General features: G+C 37.4%; 1 protein-coding gene across 2 annotated transcripts; it reads right to left on the bottom strand.

Moving 5' to 3' along the window:
* Positions 1 to 3975: 3975 nt before the first annotated feature.
* LOC144448460 (cornifelin homolog A-like) lies at positions 3976 to 19342 on the bottom strand. Of its 2 annotated transcripts, none has more exons than XM_078138717.1 (5): positions 19214 to 19342; positions 7032 to 7138; positions 6092 to 6155; positions 5656 to 5795; positions 3976 to 5385 (listed from the first exon to the last, which is right to left on the bottom strand). In XM_078138717.1, exons 2-5 carry the CDS (start codon positions 7095 to 7097, stop codon positions 5278 to 5280), a joined length of 378 nt encoding a protein of 125 aa, XP_077994843.1. In that variant the 5' UTR covers positions 7098 to 7138; positions 19214 to 19342; the 3' UTR covers positions 3976 to 5277. The 2 variants fall into 2 exon arrangements, with proteins under 2 accessions (XP_077994843.1, XP_077994851.1); XM_078138725.1 differs by lacking the exon at positions 19214 to 19342 and adding an exon at positions 12602 to 12734.
* Between the last annotated feature and the right edge of the window lie 574 nt (positions 19343 to 19916).

Below are 19916 nucleotides of genomic sequence, written 5' to 3'. Positions count from 1 at the left end.
AAGTTCAGTTAAACCAGACGACGAAGAAGAAGACAACGATTTGCCATGGGAACTCAGGTGCCTACATTGGGACATGGCTGCTCGACAACAACAGAAATCACCTGAACTCGAGAGTCCTGCTATCTTGAAGTGGAAAAAAATTCTGAAAGAGGAAAAGAAATGTCCTGTCCCCGAGTGTACGATGCATAGTAAACGATACAATCATTTCAGAAAACACCGTGTAGGTGCTAAACATACAGCATGGAGTTATGACAACTCTCAAAAGCTACCAATTTTACCTGCAGGACGAAACAGTGCCGCTAGCGGTGCTAGTCGGAGGAGTGTAACTCCAGGAACAACAACTTCATCCCCTAGTCCTAACATATTTCGAGATTTGGACAGCGAAAATGGCGAGGATAGTTTGGATATTGACTGGTGTAAAGCAGAGGCTATATCATCCGTTAGAAGACCCTTGAGGGGATCAAATCGTGAAAAAATGATGGCGTACAAGGAGGCTTCCTTACGAAACGCGTTTGACATCATGCGTGAGAGGGTAGCAGCTGAGAGGCCTCCGCCGTTCAATAAAAACTATGGCGAACCAACACCAAACTGGAAGATTTTAAATCCACTGAAACTACGTCATCGAATCTTCCACAAGTCACCATTGTACGTGAAATGGAAAATGTAATGTTTGACCCATCATGTCTGTACGTGTAATGTCAACTTGAAACGTCTTCGACAACATGATGTAGTAGCCCATATTAAATCTATTACCCGTCTGAATAACTATTGAGATATGACAACTTTCAGATGTCATAAAACATTATTCTCAAATCATATGAAGAAACTTGTTGAATCGGGACCTCCGTCTTATTTACAGATAATCTGCTATTAACTTTAATGTATTTGGAATCCTCAAACTGACTGTAAAATGTCAAATCACATGACATTACAATATTGCCATTCTGTGTACGTACTGTACGATCATGAATGTTTCATTTCCAAATTTTACTAAATGAAGCCCTTTTTTTATTCATCTACCGACCGCAAGGGGGCGGGCTTCGATATACATTCTCTTTATTGTGAAAACTATTTAATCATTTTGGATGTTTTAGTGTAACAAATTAATACAGTGAGTTCAACAAATGTTCTGGTGGATCACAGACACAGACAAGGAAAAGATACATTTACATCAGAACCTCATCCATCCGAATGTCTTTTCCTTGTACGTACATCTACATACATCCACCACTCTGGCAACTGCGGCTTCGGTTTACAAAGATAAACACGTCAAACTAAAACTATTGTTGTTCAATATATGTATGATAGATTACACAAGTGGGTGATAGCGATGTCCGTGTTATGAAAATCTACACCCTACGACCAAGATAGTGTAAACATTGGAAGTCCCCAAAAATGTACACTGCAAGGTTATGGAAGTCATCAAAAATGCCACCTTACAGAGAGTATAATTAAACCATGGACCTTTCAATAGCTTATGTCAGCATGTGGCGACAATAGTTTTAGTTTGCATCTTTTTTTAGTAAATCGATACCTCAATTGCTAGTGACATATCGACATTAATGATACAATAATCCTGTGACTTTCCTTTGATTTTCAAAGTGGGTCATTATTTAGCATTGCAACAATGACAGTAACTATAGAAATTCCGCTCGCTGTCATTTCTCAATGTCTATGACGTCGCTAACACCAACCCACTTGCTTGGGAACACGATGCTGTGTCGGAGATTGCGTAAATTCTATAGTAAATGTGTGAACAGCTCACAGGATTTGTTGGCAATTATTGTGTACATTTCATGTTGTTATAATTAATTTAGCAGGTAGCTCAATGGACTTTATTTATATCATTTTACAAAATGCTAGTGGCATCGACGAATGCATAATTATTTACATTTTGTAATTGAGATTGGGAGGAGTGACCCATTTGGGTAAATGACCGACGTACTATACTAGTCCACTCTATAAAAATGGCATATAAACTGTGTGTATCTGTCAATTCAAGAACCATGGCTCATCATTTCCCATGTTGACATCGCTAACTTCTAGTAATATGAGTCTGTTATGATATTTTCTCACAGTCCTCAGTCTGTATAGACGCTACCACAGTATAGAGCCATGGGTCAAGCGATCGTTATTTTACATTTTTGACCGTATTGAGATTCTAAAAATGCATCTAAAGTGTAAAGATTTTGCTTTTTTGAAGATAAGACCAAAACTGCCAATCGTGCAGACCAAACGCGTACGCGTGCAGCACGATTGACATTTTTGAAAGCCGACACAGTCAAGTTGCACGATTAACATTTTTGACACGACAGTCTAGAGAATGTTGTTTATTTTCGTTTTTTGGTCAAGTTTAGAGTCGCCTGGCTTACTAGTCTCATTGTGTAGAGCGTCAAACATTGATAATTGATCCTAGCTCTATCTGTTATGTTATATTGAGCAGAACTTATTCGAGACACCAAATGCGAAATGACAAATTAAACATGTTTTAATACATTGATTTTGAGTCAAACCTTTCATTAATTGCTGCATCGTTGTCAGATTTTGTCATTTTAATAGTAAATTTTGGAGAAGATTCTTTATTGAATGTTTTTAATATGTGTACTGTAAATTTGTCTTTTTGTGTGTGTTTTTGATGTTGTTCGTGCAATTTATTCTGTTTGTGAGCTTGCTCTCGAAATAAAACTATTATTATTATTATTATTAAATTGTTTACTAAATGTTATTTGTCTCCAAATGCCTAAGCGTTTTGATCGTAACTATAGAGGATAGTATTTTATACATACATAAATACATACAATACACACACACACACACACACACACACACACACACACACACACACACACACACACACACACACACACACACACATACATACATACATACATACATACATACATACATACATACATACATACATACATGTATATAACTGTACAACGGCTAACACCCAACTAAGTCAACATGCACATGTACACACGTGCCTACAAAATACCAAATATAGCTTGCTTCGACAAAGATACTTTATTGATTTAACTACAATGGTACAGAGAAAGCCATACATGTGGAATACAATACAAAAGTGAATGAAGTTCCACGATTACAGTACATGCAGGGACTCACTGATGTCGCATTTAAGTGTGTGAGTACATCATTTCAAATACTTGCAAACCATAGTTTTGGCCAGTTGAACAAGGCAGTTCCTACCACCTGTTGGATTCCGATCACGTTCACACCAAAATTGCGTACAGAGTTAAAATCAGTTAAAACATTTCTTCAACCACCTACGTTGTTTGTTTTTTACGAGATGTAGGCAGTGATTATATTGTCTTTTTAGACTACTGTATAACTCTCTGGGTAGGCAAATGGATGAAATTTCGGTGATGTTTGGGGTCACGGTCAAATCCTGGTGGAAAATGGTCGCAAAGTTTCTAAATATTAACGTCTGCCGTCCAGTACTACATTATATAAACATCAACCTCGCTGGAAAAAAATAACTAGGAAGTGACGTATCTTCTTTGAAATATTAAAATAAAACAGTAAAAGATCAACTTGTTCAATATACGAGTTAAAAATCCTTCGATGAATACCATGCGATCACATGCAGTGACACAGTTTAAAATGAGATCAAAAAAACCCCGGCCACCCGTGAAAATTTAATGTCCACTTAACACTGACTATAAACTACAACAATATCAAATACGGCAGTTTTAGATCTGATAAATGAAATGGTAATGAAATCTAATATGTAAAGTTAAATACGCACAGATTTGGTAAAAAAATCTTCGTGTTACCAATGTAATAATGTTGTGACTAGTGAACAATGCCGTCTGGTAATTTAAAGTACAAAGATATGCAATACTTTAAAAGGGAAGGCACCTTGAAGATGAAAGTGGCGATGATGCGTCGTCGTCGTCGTTGTTGTTGTTGTTGTTGTTGTTGTTGTCGTCGTCGTCGTCGTCGTCGTCGTCGTCGTCGTCGTCGTCGTTGTTGTTGTTGTTGTTGTTGTTGTTGTTGTTGTTGTTGAAACTGAGATAAGTTTTTTTAGAACGTAGAGGAATGTTGGGAACACGGCTTATCTCCAAATTATAGTGTTTTTTTTTTAAGTTTTCAACTTCTCTTGTGACCTTTACAAGGGAATCTATTTCTCCATAATTTCATCAAAAATTCATTTTCAAGGTGCTTCCGAAGTGTGAAAACACAGAGGTGTTTGTTGTCTTAACAGAGTTGTTTACTTATTTATTTGTCTTCATGGAGAGAAAAGTTTTACAATACCTGAAAAAGTTGAACAGTACGCTCAAGGCACATCGACATAGTTTGTTTTTTGTCTAATATATGTGGCAGTTACCTAATTGAATTTTAATATCTTGGTGTAACCACTTCTCAGATGTACTGTGTATTTCGACTAATACACATACACGCGCCTATGCCAATGCTAAACTGAAGCTCATGCTACGATGCAGTGCAGCTGGGTATCAAATCGGATTCACGATGTACACCTACATTTACAAGCTTATACGCTATTTGTCACCAAAATGCCCGGATGTACAATGACACAATTACATCAGCTCTGAAAACAGAAATTCTTCTTCAGAGATTTAATTGTCCGGTTCAGATTAGTTTTTTTTATAATATTTAAATTCGAAAGTTGGCTGCTATAAGAAATAAGACCACTCATCGTTTTCATGATTTTCTGCTAAATGTGACCACATCATTTAAACGGGTTTTATGGAAATATGACCCCATTTAGATCAAAAGAACTAACACCAAATTATGCATGAGATGTATTTCTTTAAATTTGGTCTAGAATAGATTTGATTTGGGCCAAGAAGTTGCAAGAAGACAACAGTTTTGTTCCAAATGTTTTGGCGGGAAAGCGTTTGATTCGGAAGAGTTGGTTGATGTGTGAGGGCGCGCCGACACGGTGTACCTTTACACAGCCTGGATGAAGTTTTACTGCTAATTCATTAAATTTGGTTTCAAATCAGTTACAAAATGATGGGAAGACTTGTACATGATTTGATAAAGTCTTTTTTTTTTCTTTTCCTTTTTTTTTGCAAACAGCCTCTGTGGGTGAATATTGATTCCTGGGTAACTGCAGGTATAAAATCAACAAACAGAATAAAGAAAAAAATAACAAATAGAATAAAGACCTTATTAACAACAAAGTATGTATTTCAGATCATAATTTCTTCGTAATTATAACATAACATTTCGTATCATAAGATGATTTGGTGGACCACGATGACAAGTCCTCTTCAGTTCTGCAGCAGACTAGGCAGTTACTCTACCCTTCTCGATGTTGTCAAGTTCACGTGACATCTGGCATGCAACACATGGACCACAGTACGTCGCTGCACAGCAATCTTTCATGATGGAACCCTGGCGGGAAAACAAATACATCAAGAATTAATCGACATGAACCAGGGAAAACAAGACTTCATCATTCTTGTTATTAATATCGTCACCACCATAAGCACAACATCGTCGTCATCATCATCGTCATCATCATCATCATCATCATCATCATCATCATCACCATCATCATCATCATCATCATCATCATCACTCTATCATTGAGTTTTTCACTTTTTTATGTTACGGTTTCTTTAATTTCTTAAAATTGCGGACGACGCAGCAAATAATTCATACCTCAATGTGGTGCTGAGTTCGTACTTTAGTACGCATGACAGTCAGTGCACCTGGAACGCAGCATGGCACACAACAGTGCTCTCCAAGACGTGTCGCCAGTTGACACTGGAAGCAGAGAAAACAGAAATATCCGCACATACCTACATTGGAAGAAGAGAAGGAGCGGATAAATATTGAATGATAATTAGTAGTTTAGAAGAGCAAGCGACGAATGATAGCGTTCTTTTCAATTCCCATGAAGAAATTGAAGGGCGCCACCAAGCGACAGACATGCAAATGAAGGGCTTACTAAATGTCGTCACAATAATGGTATATTATACACAATAAACACACACACACACACACACACACACACACACACACACACACACACACACAAAAGCATCTGATAAAGGAAAAGTTTGGTAAAACAAATTTAAAAACAATGTCAACTTACATGATTTGCAATCTTCGAAGCAACCAAATACACCAGTAGTCCAATCTCTTTCCTGGAACGTTACCTATTGTTTGGAATGTGTGAAAAGTAAAAATTATGAAAAAATGTCCGAATGTTCAAAAAGAAATTAATTCCAAAACGTATAACTCATTCTTACAGTGAATTCACTGCCCCCCCCCCCCGAATGGTGAGGAGAAGTCTGTGAAGGACGACTACTACGTGACAATGTTCAACTAAGTTGTCACGACCTTTATGAACGTTCAATGACCCCCGCTTCGACATTTTGTGAAATCCGTGTCAGCTATGTACTGCATAGCGCTTGGCCTCCTTATTCAAAACAACTTTTGTCTACCCATGTCTGATCAGCTCGACACACAGGATGACCGCATTATCTCAGTCCGTATCTCCCTAAATTCAACTGCCTTCAAGTTCAAATATACTATTTACTACATCAGAAAGACAGAGATAAGACGAATGCAGAATAAGGTTAAGCCCTACATTGGGACTTTCGAAGTTTGCTAGATAGGTCATATTTATATTTGAAAGATGTGGTCTTTTCCCAATGATGGTTAAAAAGTTTCTCAAATGTGAAAACAAACATTTGTTTAAGATGAAGCCGACCAACAGCACATTCACTTGACACAAGAAAAATATGAATAAAATATTTGTTTTAAACACAACTGTGTTCATTTATGTGAATTGATGTTCTGAGTGACATGAATGACTGCAAAACATCGGGGTGAACGCGTATGACCCTCGAGTTGTATCATCAGTGACGGGGTTCAGCCATGCAATAAATTACTACTGTAGTATGAATAAAATGAGATCATCAGACTCACGACCATATATAGTTTTCTTGTCAAGTGAAATAGTCTTCCTAAAAATCACGAACAGAGACTAAATGTGGAATAACGAATATATGTGGTGGATGTGTACTCACAGTAACATGTTGGGTTGTAACTACAGACTGGGCACCTGGCTGTGTAGTTATCACCTGTGTCGTCATCTTTGCAGAAGTATTAGGCTCTCACTTACACAAATTAGGACCTAGATTACAAATATACAACAACAACAAAATCATAAATTTTCTGAATTAACGTTTTCCCAAATCCCCCATATGCAAATTGACCCGCATCCGACACACACAGCCTTGCACGTAATTACCATAACAACTCATCATTTCGTCAGCATATTGCCGTGGTACGATTTCAAATTATTCCAAAATATATATTATTTATTGAATTATTCTTGTACTTCTTGGTGGTAGCTAACATCAATCATTCGGTCAATCTTTACGTTTCAATCAAATTTCAGATTGGGATTCATAATGTCATTTACTTTCCCTGTTCGTAATAAGTTCACATCCACGGCAGCTATATGAAAGATTGGTCCAAAACAACGCCCCTATATAAATAACTCTCATGGTTCAACTGATAAAAGAGCACTAATTCGTGAACCCGGGATTTAAACCCTGGCCCTTAAAAAGACTGTCCTACTCCTAAAAATAATCGGTTTCTCATAACACAGACATGTGCTCATAACCAACGGCTATAGTCGCTACGCATGAAAGAGTACCATTTTCTGTGAAAAATACTAACGCCATGAAATAGCTTTCTTCACATAGCCATTAAACATCGAGTTTTAGAATTACCTGTATAATATATGCATACTAAAGCATACTAATGAGTTTACCGCGCATGGCGTTAGGGAAAATGGGTGACTTTGTATGTAGATTCTTGTAAACCCTGCGCCCCGTGCATTTACAGTTGAATCAGAGATAAGCCCGTAATACATTGCACAAGACATCTAATGACCCTTGTAGAATACATGTAATATCTCATGCAGTAGTCCTCTGTGATAACACCTTTTATAGCCAAAAAAAATATCCATAAGTGTACAGCTACCGAGAATAGTCCACAACTACTATAACAAATATGACATTATTAACATGCTTTGAAATTAGATACTTTTGTTTATTCTGTACGTAAAGTTCTGTGCATATAGCTATAGCTGTAGTGATGTTTATCAGGCATACGACACACACATTGTGGTGAAAGTGGACTAGTTTTAACTGCGCAGTCGCCGTACGTACATACGTGTATGGAATACAGGTGACTAAAATTCTCCTTATTGTACCCGCAGCGGCTGACGGCCTGCTAGGTTTACAAATGTCAAAGTGTTCAATATAGAATATTACAGAATTAACACGAAGGTCATTTTTTATTGGCCCGGAAATCCTCTATCATTTGTCAAGGGACTGGTGTCACTGACAACAGATAAATAAAATTGCGCAACAGAGATGGGTTTTTTTACGCGCAGCTAATCGATAAAATTTCACTAAAATTATCATTTATATATATATATATATATTCTCTGCAGTTGAAATTATTTCACGTTCGGAAAGGTTTTATTTGTAATATCACACGTGCCAGACTATCTCAACGACCATATATATTAGGTAATAAATAGAATAAAATAGTATTATTGAAAAGGGATCGTAAATATAGATGATGCAATAATACACATTGGGAGTTATGTATAGTATCAGTTACTTGCAGAGACAGTGGAATTCACGCAATAGCTCTCAAATTTCTCTAATCCTTTCACATGCACTTAATATCCAAATACTTGAAAATGCCAACTATGTGAACCGGCCTGACCTTTGCACTTTGACCGCAAAGTCACCATCTCCAAATAAAACCGATCAAATTTATCAAAGAAGGTCGACATTTTGAAATGTACAAAAGAATAATAATTATCAGAACACTTAAAATATTGAAATATACATAGTGTATTTTTTATTTTAGGGAAATGAATTTTTTCGTATATAGAAGAATGGAATAAATTTGTATGTGTTATTTGTCATTCGTACAATGATATGTTTAATATGGTCGGACTGGCATTTAATGTCTGGTATTCAAACAGATGCATATTGTGCGATCAATGGGAAGAGCACGCGATTAAAATATCAGACATTGTGATTTGATGGCACCTGGTTATTTGAGCGTTTGAGATAGCTGCTCGTCGAAAATGATGCATTTGTGAACTACTAGTAGATTCAAGGAGGGGGTGGGGCTATTACGGTATTGGTGATCAATAGCTGCAAAAGCTGTGTATTTTTTTTAAATTGTGTTTGTATTTCCAAAAAAATACACAAATTGCAAGAATAACACAACACGACACACTTCGGTTTCAATTGCACATGTCTATCCAATAGATTCATAAGCTTATAGGTGTGTCGTATGATAATTTACTTTTTTACTTGACTGTGAAGTAGAGTAGAGAATTTCGTCATCGCTATCACACATCACCGTATACTGAATATTTAATACAGACGAGATTTGATGAAGAAGGATCAACACAGGCGGAAAGTGGGGTGGAATCATCGCGAAAAAAGCAAACGGGCGAGGTTTATCCCGTTCTGTATCACGTTGCGGTAATCGCATTTGTCACTAGTACACTACATGAGAATAGTACAACGACCGCGACTATAGTATGTATGGGTGCGACGTGATGTCTCCGATTACACGCGACCCTCCGAGCTAAATGTCACAGTGTCGGTCTTTATGCTTCACTTCATATGGGCGCCTAATATTCCTTAGATTGTTGTTTTCCTTGTCTACAGGCTAAATACTTGCATAACAACGTTTTGACTTGAATATATGCCCACCTATATCATGGCAAGAACACCATTTATCTTCTAGTATACAGAGTATATTGATACATTTCTACAGAGCTCTGCATTTCTAGTACCAGGATTCATGTGATATATTCCTTAGGAAAACAACAATACGCGTCCCTGTGTTTCATTCTGAGAACAATTAGGCCCTATATTGTTTTCTTGACAAGTGGCCATGCCACATAACGTGTAGATTATAACTCAGAATTTCCTATCCTATTACTACAACGAAAATCATACACCAATAAAGCCCCAACCTTAGGTTTATCAGGGAGGTATAAATTTTGGCGATGGTCTCGTTAGATAATGGTAGCTCATCTCACGAAAAGAAAGTGTAACAATATTGGTAAAGATGTTTGTCACAACAGACCAATGACGAAACGCTGTTGGTAAGATCATATCTAGCCAGATGTTAAAATGTAGCAATGTTTAATGAGATTTTTTGTCGAGCAAGGCGACGTTTTGTTTGAGGGTTGATGACTTTCGTTGTAGTTGCAGTTTTGACTATGAATTTTACAAAAGCATGTTGTTACCCTTTAATATTAGACATTTAATGTGGGAACTGTCATCCAATTTTATACACATTATATAAACATCCAACAGACCGATCAGAACACAAGGTATTTAAATTAGCCTACATTCAACTGATGGGCGAATATGCAAAAATGATAGATGGCATTTATGAATATTAATGAAATCAATGCAGTGTGGATGGATGGATGGATGACTAATACCAAAAAAAACCCGGTTGAGGTCATCATGTCATCCCGTCGATATTATTCGATATATGTATGTTTTGATAATAATTCCACATTTACCACGTCATCAAGAGTTTGCAACCTTTTCGGAACTATAACTTTGATACATAAATAATATCGCGAAGAACGCAAACAACTAAAACGAAAGATTCAACAAATAACAACCCAGAGCAATTCAAATTTGATACTTCTATAAAGTCTAAGTGAGGGAAAGAAAACACGCGGAAATATACATTTAGGGGACAAATATACAAAACAAAGGTCAATTCGTTTCACACTACTGGTTCTTTGCAAATATAAGTACATTCTCGTGACGAATGTAAACTGACTCGAAATTTCATTAGTAGATGAAATTATTAATTCATAGCAAGTATTTATTTTTTTGTTTGAAGGTTGTTCTGAAAACACCTTAATTGGCAAGATATAACTCGTATTATTAATAATATATTTAATATTAATATTTTGTAAAGATGAAAATTAATTTCTTAATTTCACACCAAAAGAATAATGATTACAAATTGCATTCTCGCAAGCCGTGAAAGAGGCGGTGGGTTTACGATGATAAATTGTTACACATCGGTTTTGGCATCAAACGTACGTGGTGGTGTTTGTGTTCACTGAGACCAGTTACAGAGGCCCTGCGATAATTGAATGCCAATCTACCTAACAAGGTGTACTACTTGTTGTACCGTTTTCACAGTATTGAAATTGCCAACAGACCAATTAAGTAAAATTAATGACAATTGTCACGTGTGAAATAGCTGTCTCCGTTATGCGAGAAATTTCAATATTTGATCGAGGAATAAAATTCAATGTGGTTGAATTATTCAGGAATTCGTCGAACTGGAAAGAAATAGTCATGTGAGAGAGTACGATATGACATTAACGAATTGAGAGCTTGTTGTTCTAAATTTAACGTCATGTTGCCGTTTCAGACGGTACGTCAGACCAGCAACTTTTACACTGTCGTGGATGTAATAAATTCAGAAGTGTGTTAATAATAATAACGACAACAAGATTACTGTTGCAGTAACGCTTGTAGAGAGTGTACGACCCGGTGAATGTGTTGATGCTTGTGGCAATATTGATAAATGAGTGTACGTGTTCTGGAGTAGTTTGTCTGCGTGTATGTATGGAGCTTTGTTTGAAATAACATGCAATCTGCCTACGGAATACAGAAGAATTGAAGGTCACAGCCCCCTTTGAAATGAACTTAATGAGCTATTCATTCGAAATATGTTTAAGGCAGCGCCAGTGGTATTGCAGCATAACTGATTAGCAAATTTAATAAAACGCATCAACAAATGTTTCTTTAGACACAATATTCCTAATTAGATTATCTTGCCTTAGATTATTTTTTTTTATATTCGAAGCAACAAAAGATCCAAATAATATGTCGAACGGTTCCTTATTTTATAACCTTTGACATCTACGACATACATATATACACACACGCACGCACGTACGTGCGTGCATACATACACACACACATACATACATACATACATACATACATACATACATACATACATACACACACACACACACACACATACATACATACATACATACATACATACATACATACATACATACATACATACATACATACATACATACATACATACATACATACATACATACATACATACATTCATACATACATACATACATACATAATATTGAACCTTCAGTTCAGTTGTGCTAATAACAATTCCACACCTCTCTGTTAATTATGCACACTCTATTACTGTAGGGAAAGGCAACCATTTTCTCCAATTTAACATTTCTACCTTTCCTTCTGTTACTAACGTGATATTGAGACTTCTTCTTCTTTTTAGAGAGGTCGTGTTGTTGTACTCCATGTCGTTGAAAGGAAGGGGGGTTGTACGTACCACGCCCAAGAGCTGTTTCATTTGATGTGATTCGAGCTCATCAGTTTCCGTTCGGATGACGAATGAATGTACATCGTCATCACCCAATCCTGTTCCTAATTTCCGACTACTCATAGACATGAATTAAAGATATATTATGTAACTCCACTCTAACTCGTTAAAATACACACTACTGTACCTGTTTGACAAGAGATTACACTTCCGCCACCAATCTATACGGAGGATGCTGTGATGGAGCAAGAAATTATTCCCTTCCCGACTATCGACAAGAAGAATAAAATTGTAATAATAATACTTTATGAATGCGCCAGCTGTCGCCGCCCGTGCTATTGAAATTTACATAGATGTCGTTGTAGCACAGTAGTGTAGTGCGAGTGAAATGACGTGACAACCTACGCTGTTCTAAATATTGATCTACACGCATATTCATTTTTGTCATCACGATTCTTAGGTCATGAATCTAGCGTTTTTCTCACGAACCTATTTTTCTTTAACTCCCGATATGTTTCCGGAGGGGTGATAGTCAGATTATAGCACAGTATGTGTGATGACATGTGAGGAAGAGTGCAACCTATATTAAAGGCGACTAATTATTAATTGGCCCTAGAGGTAGAACTACGGCACAGTGTTGTAGACACGTATGGTTGCAACCCAAGCGTTACCATACAGCTTGGAGAGAAACAAAGCAACGGAGACAGATAAACAGAGAAGGGAAGGAATGACAGGAAAAATTATGGTGATGAAACTTAAACCGTGAAGTACTATAATTGTGACCTTACATACAAAAGCGAGGGGCAATACAAATGAAATGATAAAGGCTGCGGAGCCGGGTCATAGCACTCAAAGAAAAACCAACAACCACATAGGAAAATAGCGGAAAGTATAACATAACGTGATATTATTATTAAGGTCAACAATATATCAATGTACATTTAACTCATATAGATTTATTAAACTTCTAAACGGGAGAAAATAAGTAACATGCAGATACGCTTTACCGAATACTTTACAAAATATCTTTATTTTTAAATTAAAATGTGTTAAATTATCATGTCATATTTGTATGGTATTGGAATATGATATGGCATATATATGTGTGTGTGTGTGTGTGTGTGTGTGTGTGTGTGTGTGTGTGTGTGTGTGTACGTCGGCCGTTATCGTTTTGCTTTCATCCTCGATACCCTGCTGGGTTCACGGTCACCCAAAGTCATCGTCTCAAATAGCGATATCTATTTTTGTTGGCGTCGTGTAAAAATTCACATAAAATATGTGTATGATTCTATGACCTAATAATTTTGTTCAACATCGCATGACTGGCTTATATTTACGTTTTTTTAATAAAAAAAAAACAGACACCATAAAATTCTACCTCAGTAGTAGTACACTGTAGGTAATCATTACTGAAGGGGGTACTTTCATTTAGGAAGCTTGGAGTCTTTGAAAAAAGAGAGTTGCTGAAGGTAAAATAGACATGCGAAAACAGGTCGAGTGTGACATGAAAATGTCTGTTTTCTAAATTAATTAGATGGAGGTCAAAGGTTCTGACATTCATCAACTTGAAGAAGTTTGAGAAACAGGCCTATGTCCTGTCATCGTTAGAATGTCATCAAAATGGAGTGTTGATAAGAGTTAATACGCCGTATTCCGGTTATCGAAGAAGCCCCGAAAAGATAAAAGATATGATTGTTTGGCCACTAGGGGCGCTGTTTTAGAACCGGAAGTGAGGGCCAGAATTGTAGAGCATTGTTGCCGAAGCATAGAGTCTATAGGCATCGTAACCACTGACTAAGGATTTTCTGTCATTCCCCGTAACTTTACGCTATAATATTGCATTATCGCCCATCAAATAACGAAATAGCAAATTAACCTCTTGTTCTAATATTTCGCGTAAGTTTGGCTCTGCAATTCGACCGTGAGGAAAACCCAAAAGTAGCAACATTTTGAAACGGGTAGTACACTGACATCTCACTCACGTTTTCAGTGTGGAGAAATTGTAGCGATTGCTTCCAGTCAAACATCGGAACGGAAAAAGGTACAAAAACAGAGGAAAGAACCCTCAAAATCACAATATACGCTACAGTGTATTGCAGCTTGTATAAAACCAATCTGATTAAAATCCGATGTAGATGTCGGCTAATCGTTCATTGCTATTTTACTTTCGTTATTGTGCCTGAATTGACCTTCGTGGTACATGTTTGATCGCCTCCTCTACCGATCAGGACAAAAACGTAAACATGTACCACGAAGGTCAATTCAGGCAAAATAACGAAGGTAAAATAGCAATGAACGATCAGCCGACATCTACATCGGATTTTAATCAGATCGGTATAAGACATGGTATGATGAGTGAACCACGTAAACATTACATGGAAGGCCGATTCATTGAAGGGGTGGGCGGTGTGGTACATCAATCACAATAACAATATTTATGATTCGTTGCCGACTTCAATGGGGTTTTTTATACACTGATGGTCCTGAATGAAGAATAGCAAGCTAACCAAAGTGTGATAGTAAAGATGAGTATATCAATACAAATATGTTTATGCCAACTTATAACCAGTACAGGAAATGTTTTTTCCCGGACAAAGTTTTATGATTTCACCCGTGGTGCTACACCACTGTTCTAATAAACAAGAAAGGCCTAAGTATGCGGCGACATCAGTTACAATATAAACATGTGGCTTGGTAATTGTCGACCGAACTCTCAATATTGCAATGACTGTAGCTGGAAGCTGTTCAATCTGATTAAAATCCGATGTAGATGTCGGCTAATCGTTCATTGCTATTTTACCTTCGTTATTTTGCCTGATAATATTTTTCTTGGTACATGTTTACATTTTTTAGCCTGATCGTAGAGGAGGCGATCAGGCAAGCTAAAAAAATGTAAACATGTACCAAGAAGGTCAATTCAGGCAAAATAACGAAGGTAAAATAGCAATGAACGATCAGCCAACATCTACATCGGATTTTAATCAGATTGGAAGCTGTTGTCAGATTTGTAATTTTCTAATCGTTCTTTTGTCAAGCAACAGACACCAGTAAGGTAAAGAAATATGTTTATCATGTCTACATCGGGTATATTTCGAAGGTCCTCCGTCCAACTTTCAATGTTTCCGCTGTCGATTAGTTCTATCTTTTGATGCTTGACATCCACTATTCGTCTCCTCTTCCGTTCTCTCAGAAAATTATCATTTTCTAGTGTTTCAAGACCAAGGATGACAGCATTTCTGGCGATATCTAGTAGATTTAGAAGTAGTAATTTTCCACTCTTTTATGAATGCACGGAGTTCTTTTACGCCCATTTTGTTGACAGCTTCATACATCGCCATACTATTAGAAGCCATGACGAAAATTCTGGCCCTCACTTTGTCAGATATGGTGCGCCCTCTCGCGATACTTTCCTGCGAAACAACCGGAAGTTCGATAACCGGAATACGCCGTATTGGGTTTAACTCGTACACCACTTCAAGTATACTCACCACATCTACTCTATTCCACCTTACAAGTCATCTTCACTCGTAATGACATAGGTATGAGCGGGATGACACATATAATCACACTACACAAGCATACATGCAACCGTGCACGCATGCTGCACTTTCATTCATTCATTCATTCATTCATTCATTCACACACACACATACCTACCTATAACCTACCTACCTACCTACATACATACATACATACATACATACATACATACATACATACATACATACATACATTCATTCATACATACATAAATACATACACAGACAGACAGACAGACACACACACACACACAACACACACACACACACACACACACATACATACATACATACATACATACATACATACATACATACATACATACATACATACATACATACATACATACATACATACATACATACATACACAAAGTGATATGCATTGACTCGACTTGCCGTCTACGTCATATAGAAACGTTACGTAATACACACCAATTACATATTTCCGGTTGACAGACTTTACTAAACTTACACATAGAATAATTTGATGAATTAGATGAATAACTTTATATTCATTCATCCCTTTGTCTCTGAACTTCAACCCCACCCCCACCCCCACCCCACCATGTGATACACGTAGTATACAGGCCTCTATACGCGATCTGCTGATAGCCTGTTCTGCATAGAAGTTACAAGAACACAGAAGTTTCCAAAACACAGACGTTACGCGTTAGGGCCTACATGTCACCATCAAAACAACAGCTAAACATACGATTACACCACATGGGGTTTGTCTGATGTCAACGTCGGTGATGCGTACCAGCTGCTTGATATTTTTGTATACCGGGCGTAGCTTGACCTTGATTTATGCCCTGCGTACAGGCTTCCTCTGCGCTGGTCTAATAATTACGAGTGACAACGGATGGACGCGGATAATCATTATCCGATAGATAGTCAAATTAAACATAGCCACAGACTGCAATAGACCATCGAGTGAATAGTCTGCAGACAGGATAGCCTTCACATGTATACATATGAATAGGAATACACTGTCACTTTTGTATTTACTATTTATTCACTATTTACCGTTAACTTTAGTATTCATAACACACGCCGGACTGGGTTCAACGAGGAGGCGTACCTCAGTCTCAGAATATTCTGTGTAATTCTCAGCTTTAGATATTACACCTCTCGATACCGCGACCCCGCTTTAGTTATAGTGGTCTGAGTTCAGGTGTACCACATGACATTCACTACAATGCAAATGGTCTAATATCTAGTTCATTATGCGCATTATTCTAGAGGCTATCCGTGGCTTGTGAAAGGAGAGTCAAAGCTCTGATTACTAGAGTTTCTAGACTTTATATCATGTACTGGGTCTTGAAATATTATAGTAGAAGTTTCAAAACGCACGGAGAACACATCGAAGGAACAGAGAAAATGATAATTAGGAGTGGAAAATGTGTAACTATACTCTAAATTGTATTTGTTTGGGGTATACTATTCTCAATTTGACCCGCCGACCTTTAAATTAACGGAATCTCTGGATATATATGCGCTTGTTCTGACCTACTTGTCGACATTTGTGACCAGTCTACGTGCAAATAACCGAACTACTTTAACTGGGCAAATCGAAACGTGTCCAGTCGCTGTCTCGCGTCAATTTCTAAATAATGAATTTGTTTGAATCGGATGATGGTATTTATGTAATCAGATATTCATCTTATCAAGCTCAATACGTCATCATGGTTGAGGCACACACAGGCGTAAACTTACATTCGGAGGGGGGGAGAGTGAGAGAGAGAGAGAGAGAGAGAGAGAGAGAGAGAGAGAGAGAGAGAGAGAGAGAGAGACAGACAGACAGACAGACAGACAGACAGACAGACAGACAGACAGACAGACAGACAGACAGAGACATACAGACAGACAGACAGACAGACAGACAGACAGACAGACAGACAGACAGACAGACAGACAGACAGACAGACAGACAGGGGAGACCGGGGAACATGAAACTAGTCATCCCACTTCATACTTTTCTTACGTTTGATGTTCATTTTGTCTGATATCCACGAAATGGATCAAAGCAAGTTAACATACCAATTATCATAATTTCGATTGTAATGGCAATATTAATGTTTACATTGACGGTTAAATCAACATTATACACATTTGCACAGTATTATTAGCAAGTGATATAAACAGTGTTCTTAATATACTGATCGATAGAGATGGAAGGAACAGAAAGGATATTGTTATTTCTTGTGTCATGTCGTGTTGTGTCGTGTTGTGTTGTGTTGTGCTGTGCTGTGCTGTTGCACAATGCTACAGAGATCCGTTCATGTTTGGATCAAATCGGGTTATCAATTTTACACCTTTCGATAAAAACACATTTTTTCCATGTGTACACTTAAGTACTAGTAGTAGTACCTCATTATTTCAACAATACCACCACAGTGTTATAAACATCTAAAGAGGGCGCAGTTTCCACAACCACCGTACCGTCCATGCATGCTGTGACCTCTACGGCAAACATTTTGAGCATGTCTGTGGTAATTTGAAACCCAGCAGCAGAAGATATTTGTGGAACACTTTATCATACATACTTCAAATGAAAACACGGCTTTATGGTGGTTCAGTTTCGCATTTATGGAATAGCTGAAAGTTAGAACAGCATAATATCGAGAGAAAAAAATCACCCCCAGATAAAATATGTCAAAGACACACGGCCAATCAAGGTAACAGAAAATAGCTGTGTAATAAAATAAAAAGACGAATGCATTCACTAACTTTCTTTTGTCTCATATCTTCGAGATATAGCGCGACTAAATAGGTTTTCTAACGGGATGATGCATTATAATCGGATCTGGGCTTGTGAGTTAAGTTTGCAAGCAATTGGGCGTTGTCCACTAAACATTCAAACAAGATCAAATTCTACTTCATTAACATTCAATATAAGCTAATGACCAAAACATTCAAAATATAATATAGTAAAGGAATGCGAAGAAGAAAAAGACTGCGAGGTTTTCACATAAATTTCAATGGCAAATAAAGTCGTTACTTGGTAATTACATGCCCAGGGTATCCACGACTCAAAGGCGATGCGGTTTGCATGTCATCCCCGTACTACATTAGCATTCGATATAGGATAACGAATACGGTGAATAGATTGCGAGGTCATTCGAGCGTGAAGATACACAGCTAGATGCTACTAGTACTGCAGCTTGATGGAAAACTGACTTGTCATCACAGTCATTGACATGATTAGTAAAGCACTAAATCTGCCCACATATAGCCGATTTACATGTACGACTTACCAAATTGTACGTTTGCTAGTTCCGCAGAGTGCTTTCTCGTGCGCTTCGTAGAAGGATGCTTACAATTATACGGGTGGGTCGCCGAGTAGAGTATAACACACAAGAAGCTGCTGTTCACTGCATAACGTAGTATAGTAAGTGGCAGGGCGTTGTTCCTTCTTAGCGTTTTTTGAAACGATTCCATTTTATGTAGGGGGGTGGAAAGGATACTGAGGGCACTTATCACTGACTCCAAAGGAGCCCTGATCAACACTTTCTAAATGTGAGGAACATCTTTGATATACTAGTCTAGTAATTGACATACCTTTTTTATTTGAAGTGATAATTACTGTGTTTTGAAAAGAATAAGTGATAACATTTTCCCTCAATATTTTCACTTTCACCTCTATGTATATGCCACATCCCGTCATTAAATAGAGAAAACAAAGTTGACTTTCCTGTTTCTTTAGTCTTTCACAAATATAGCCAAATCGCTTTACATGCTCGTTTGTGAAAGTGTCGGGGTAAAAAAGGGGGTAACATGGTCGTTATCATCGTTTAGCTGTACACGCTGTTGTAAGTGTGTGTGTGTGTCTCAGAGATGTACAATAATTTAGGTATACGATGTATATGCAGTTGCTAATAATAACACGTTTCCAGGGCACAGGAGCAACATGTAATATAACGACCGTCCATCATGAATTCCTGCCATTCTTACATTAGC

The sequence above is a fragment of the Glandiceps talaboti genome, chromosome 2 (genome assembly GCF_964340395.1).
Source record: "Glandiceps talaboti chromosome 2, keGlaTala1.1, whole genome shotgun sequence".
NCBI lineage: Eukaryota > Metazoa > Hemichordata > Enteropneusta > Spengelidae > Glandiceps > Glandiceps talaboti.
This window is presented reverse-complemented; position numbering and strand designations above follow the sequence as displayed.

Bases quoted from the DNA above. Each gene is read 5' to 3' on its own strand.
- LOC144448460 (XM_078138717.1), bottom strand. From the start codon at position 7,097: ATGACGACACAGGTGATAACTACACAGCCAGGTGCCCAGTCTGTAGTT. The intron at 5,796-6,091 runs GTAAGTTGACAT...CTTCCAATGTAG, and splicing joins CTTCGAAGATTGCAAATCAT to GTATGTGCGGATATTTCTGT. The intron at 5,386-5,655 runs GTATGAATTATT...TTTTCCCGCCAG, and splicing joins GAACTCAGCACCACATTGAG to GGTTCCATCATGAAAGATTG.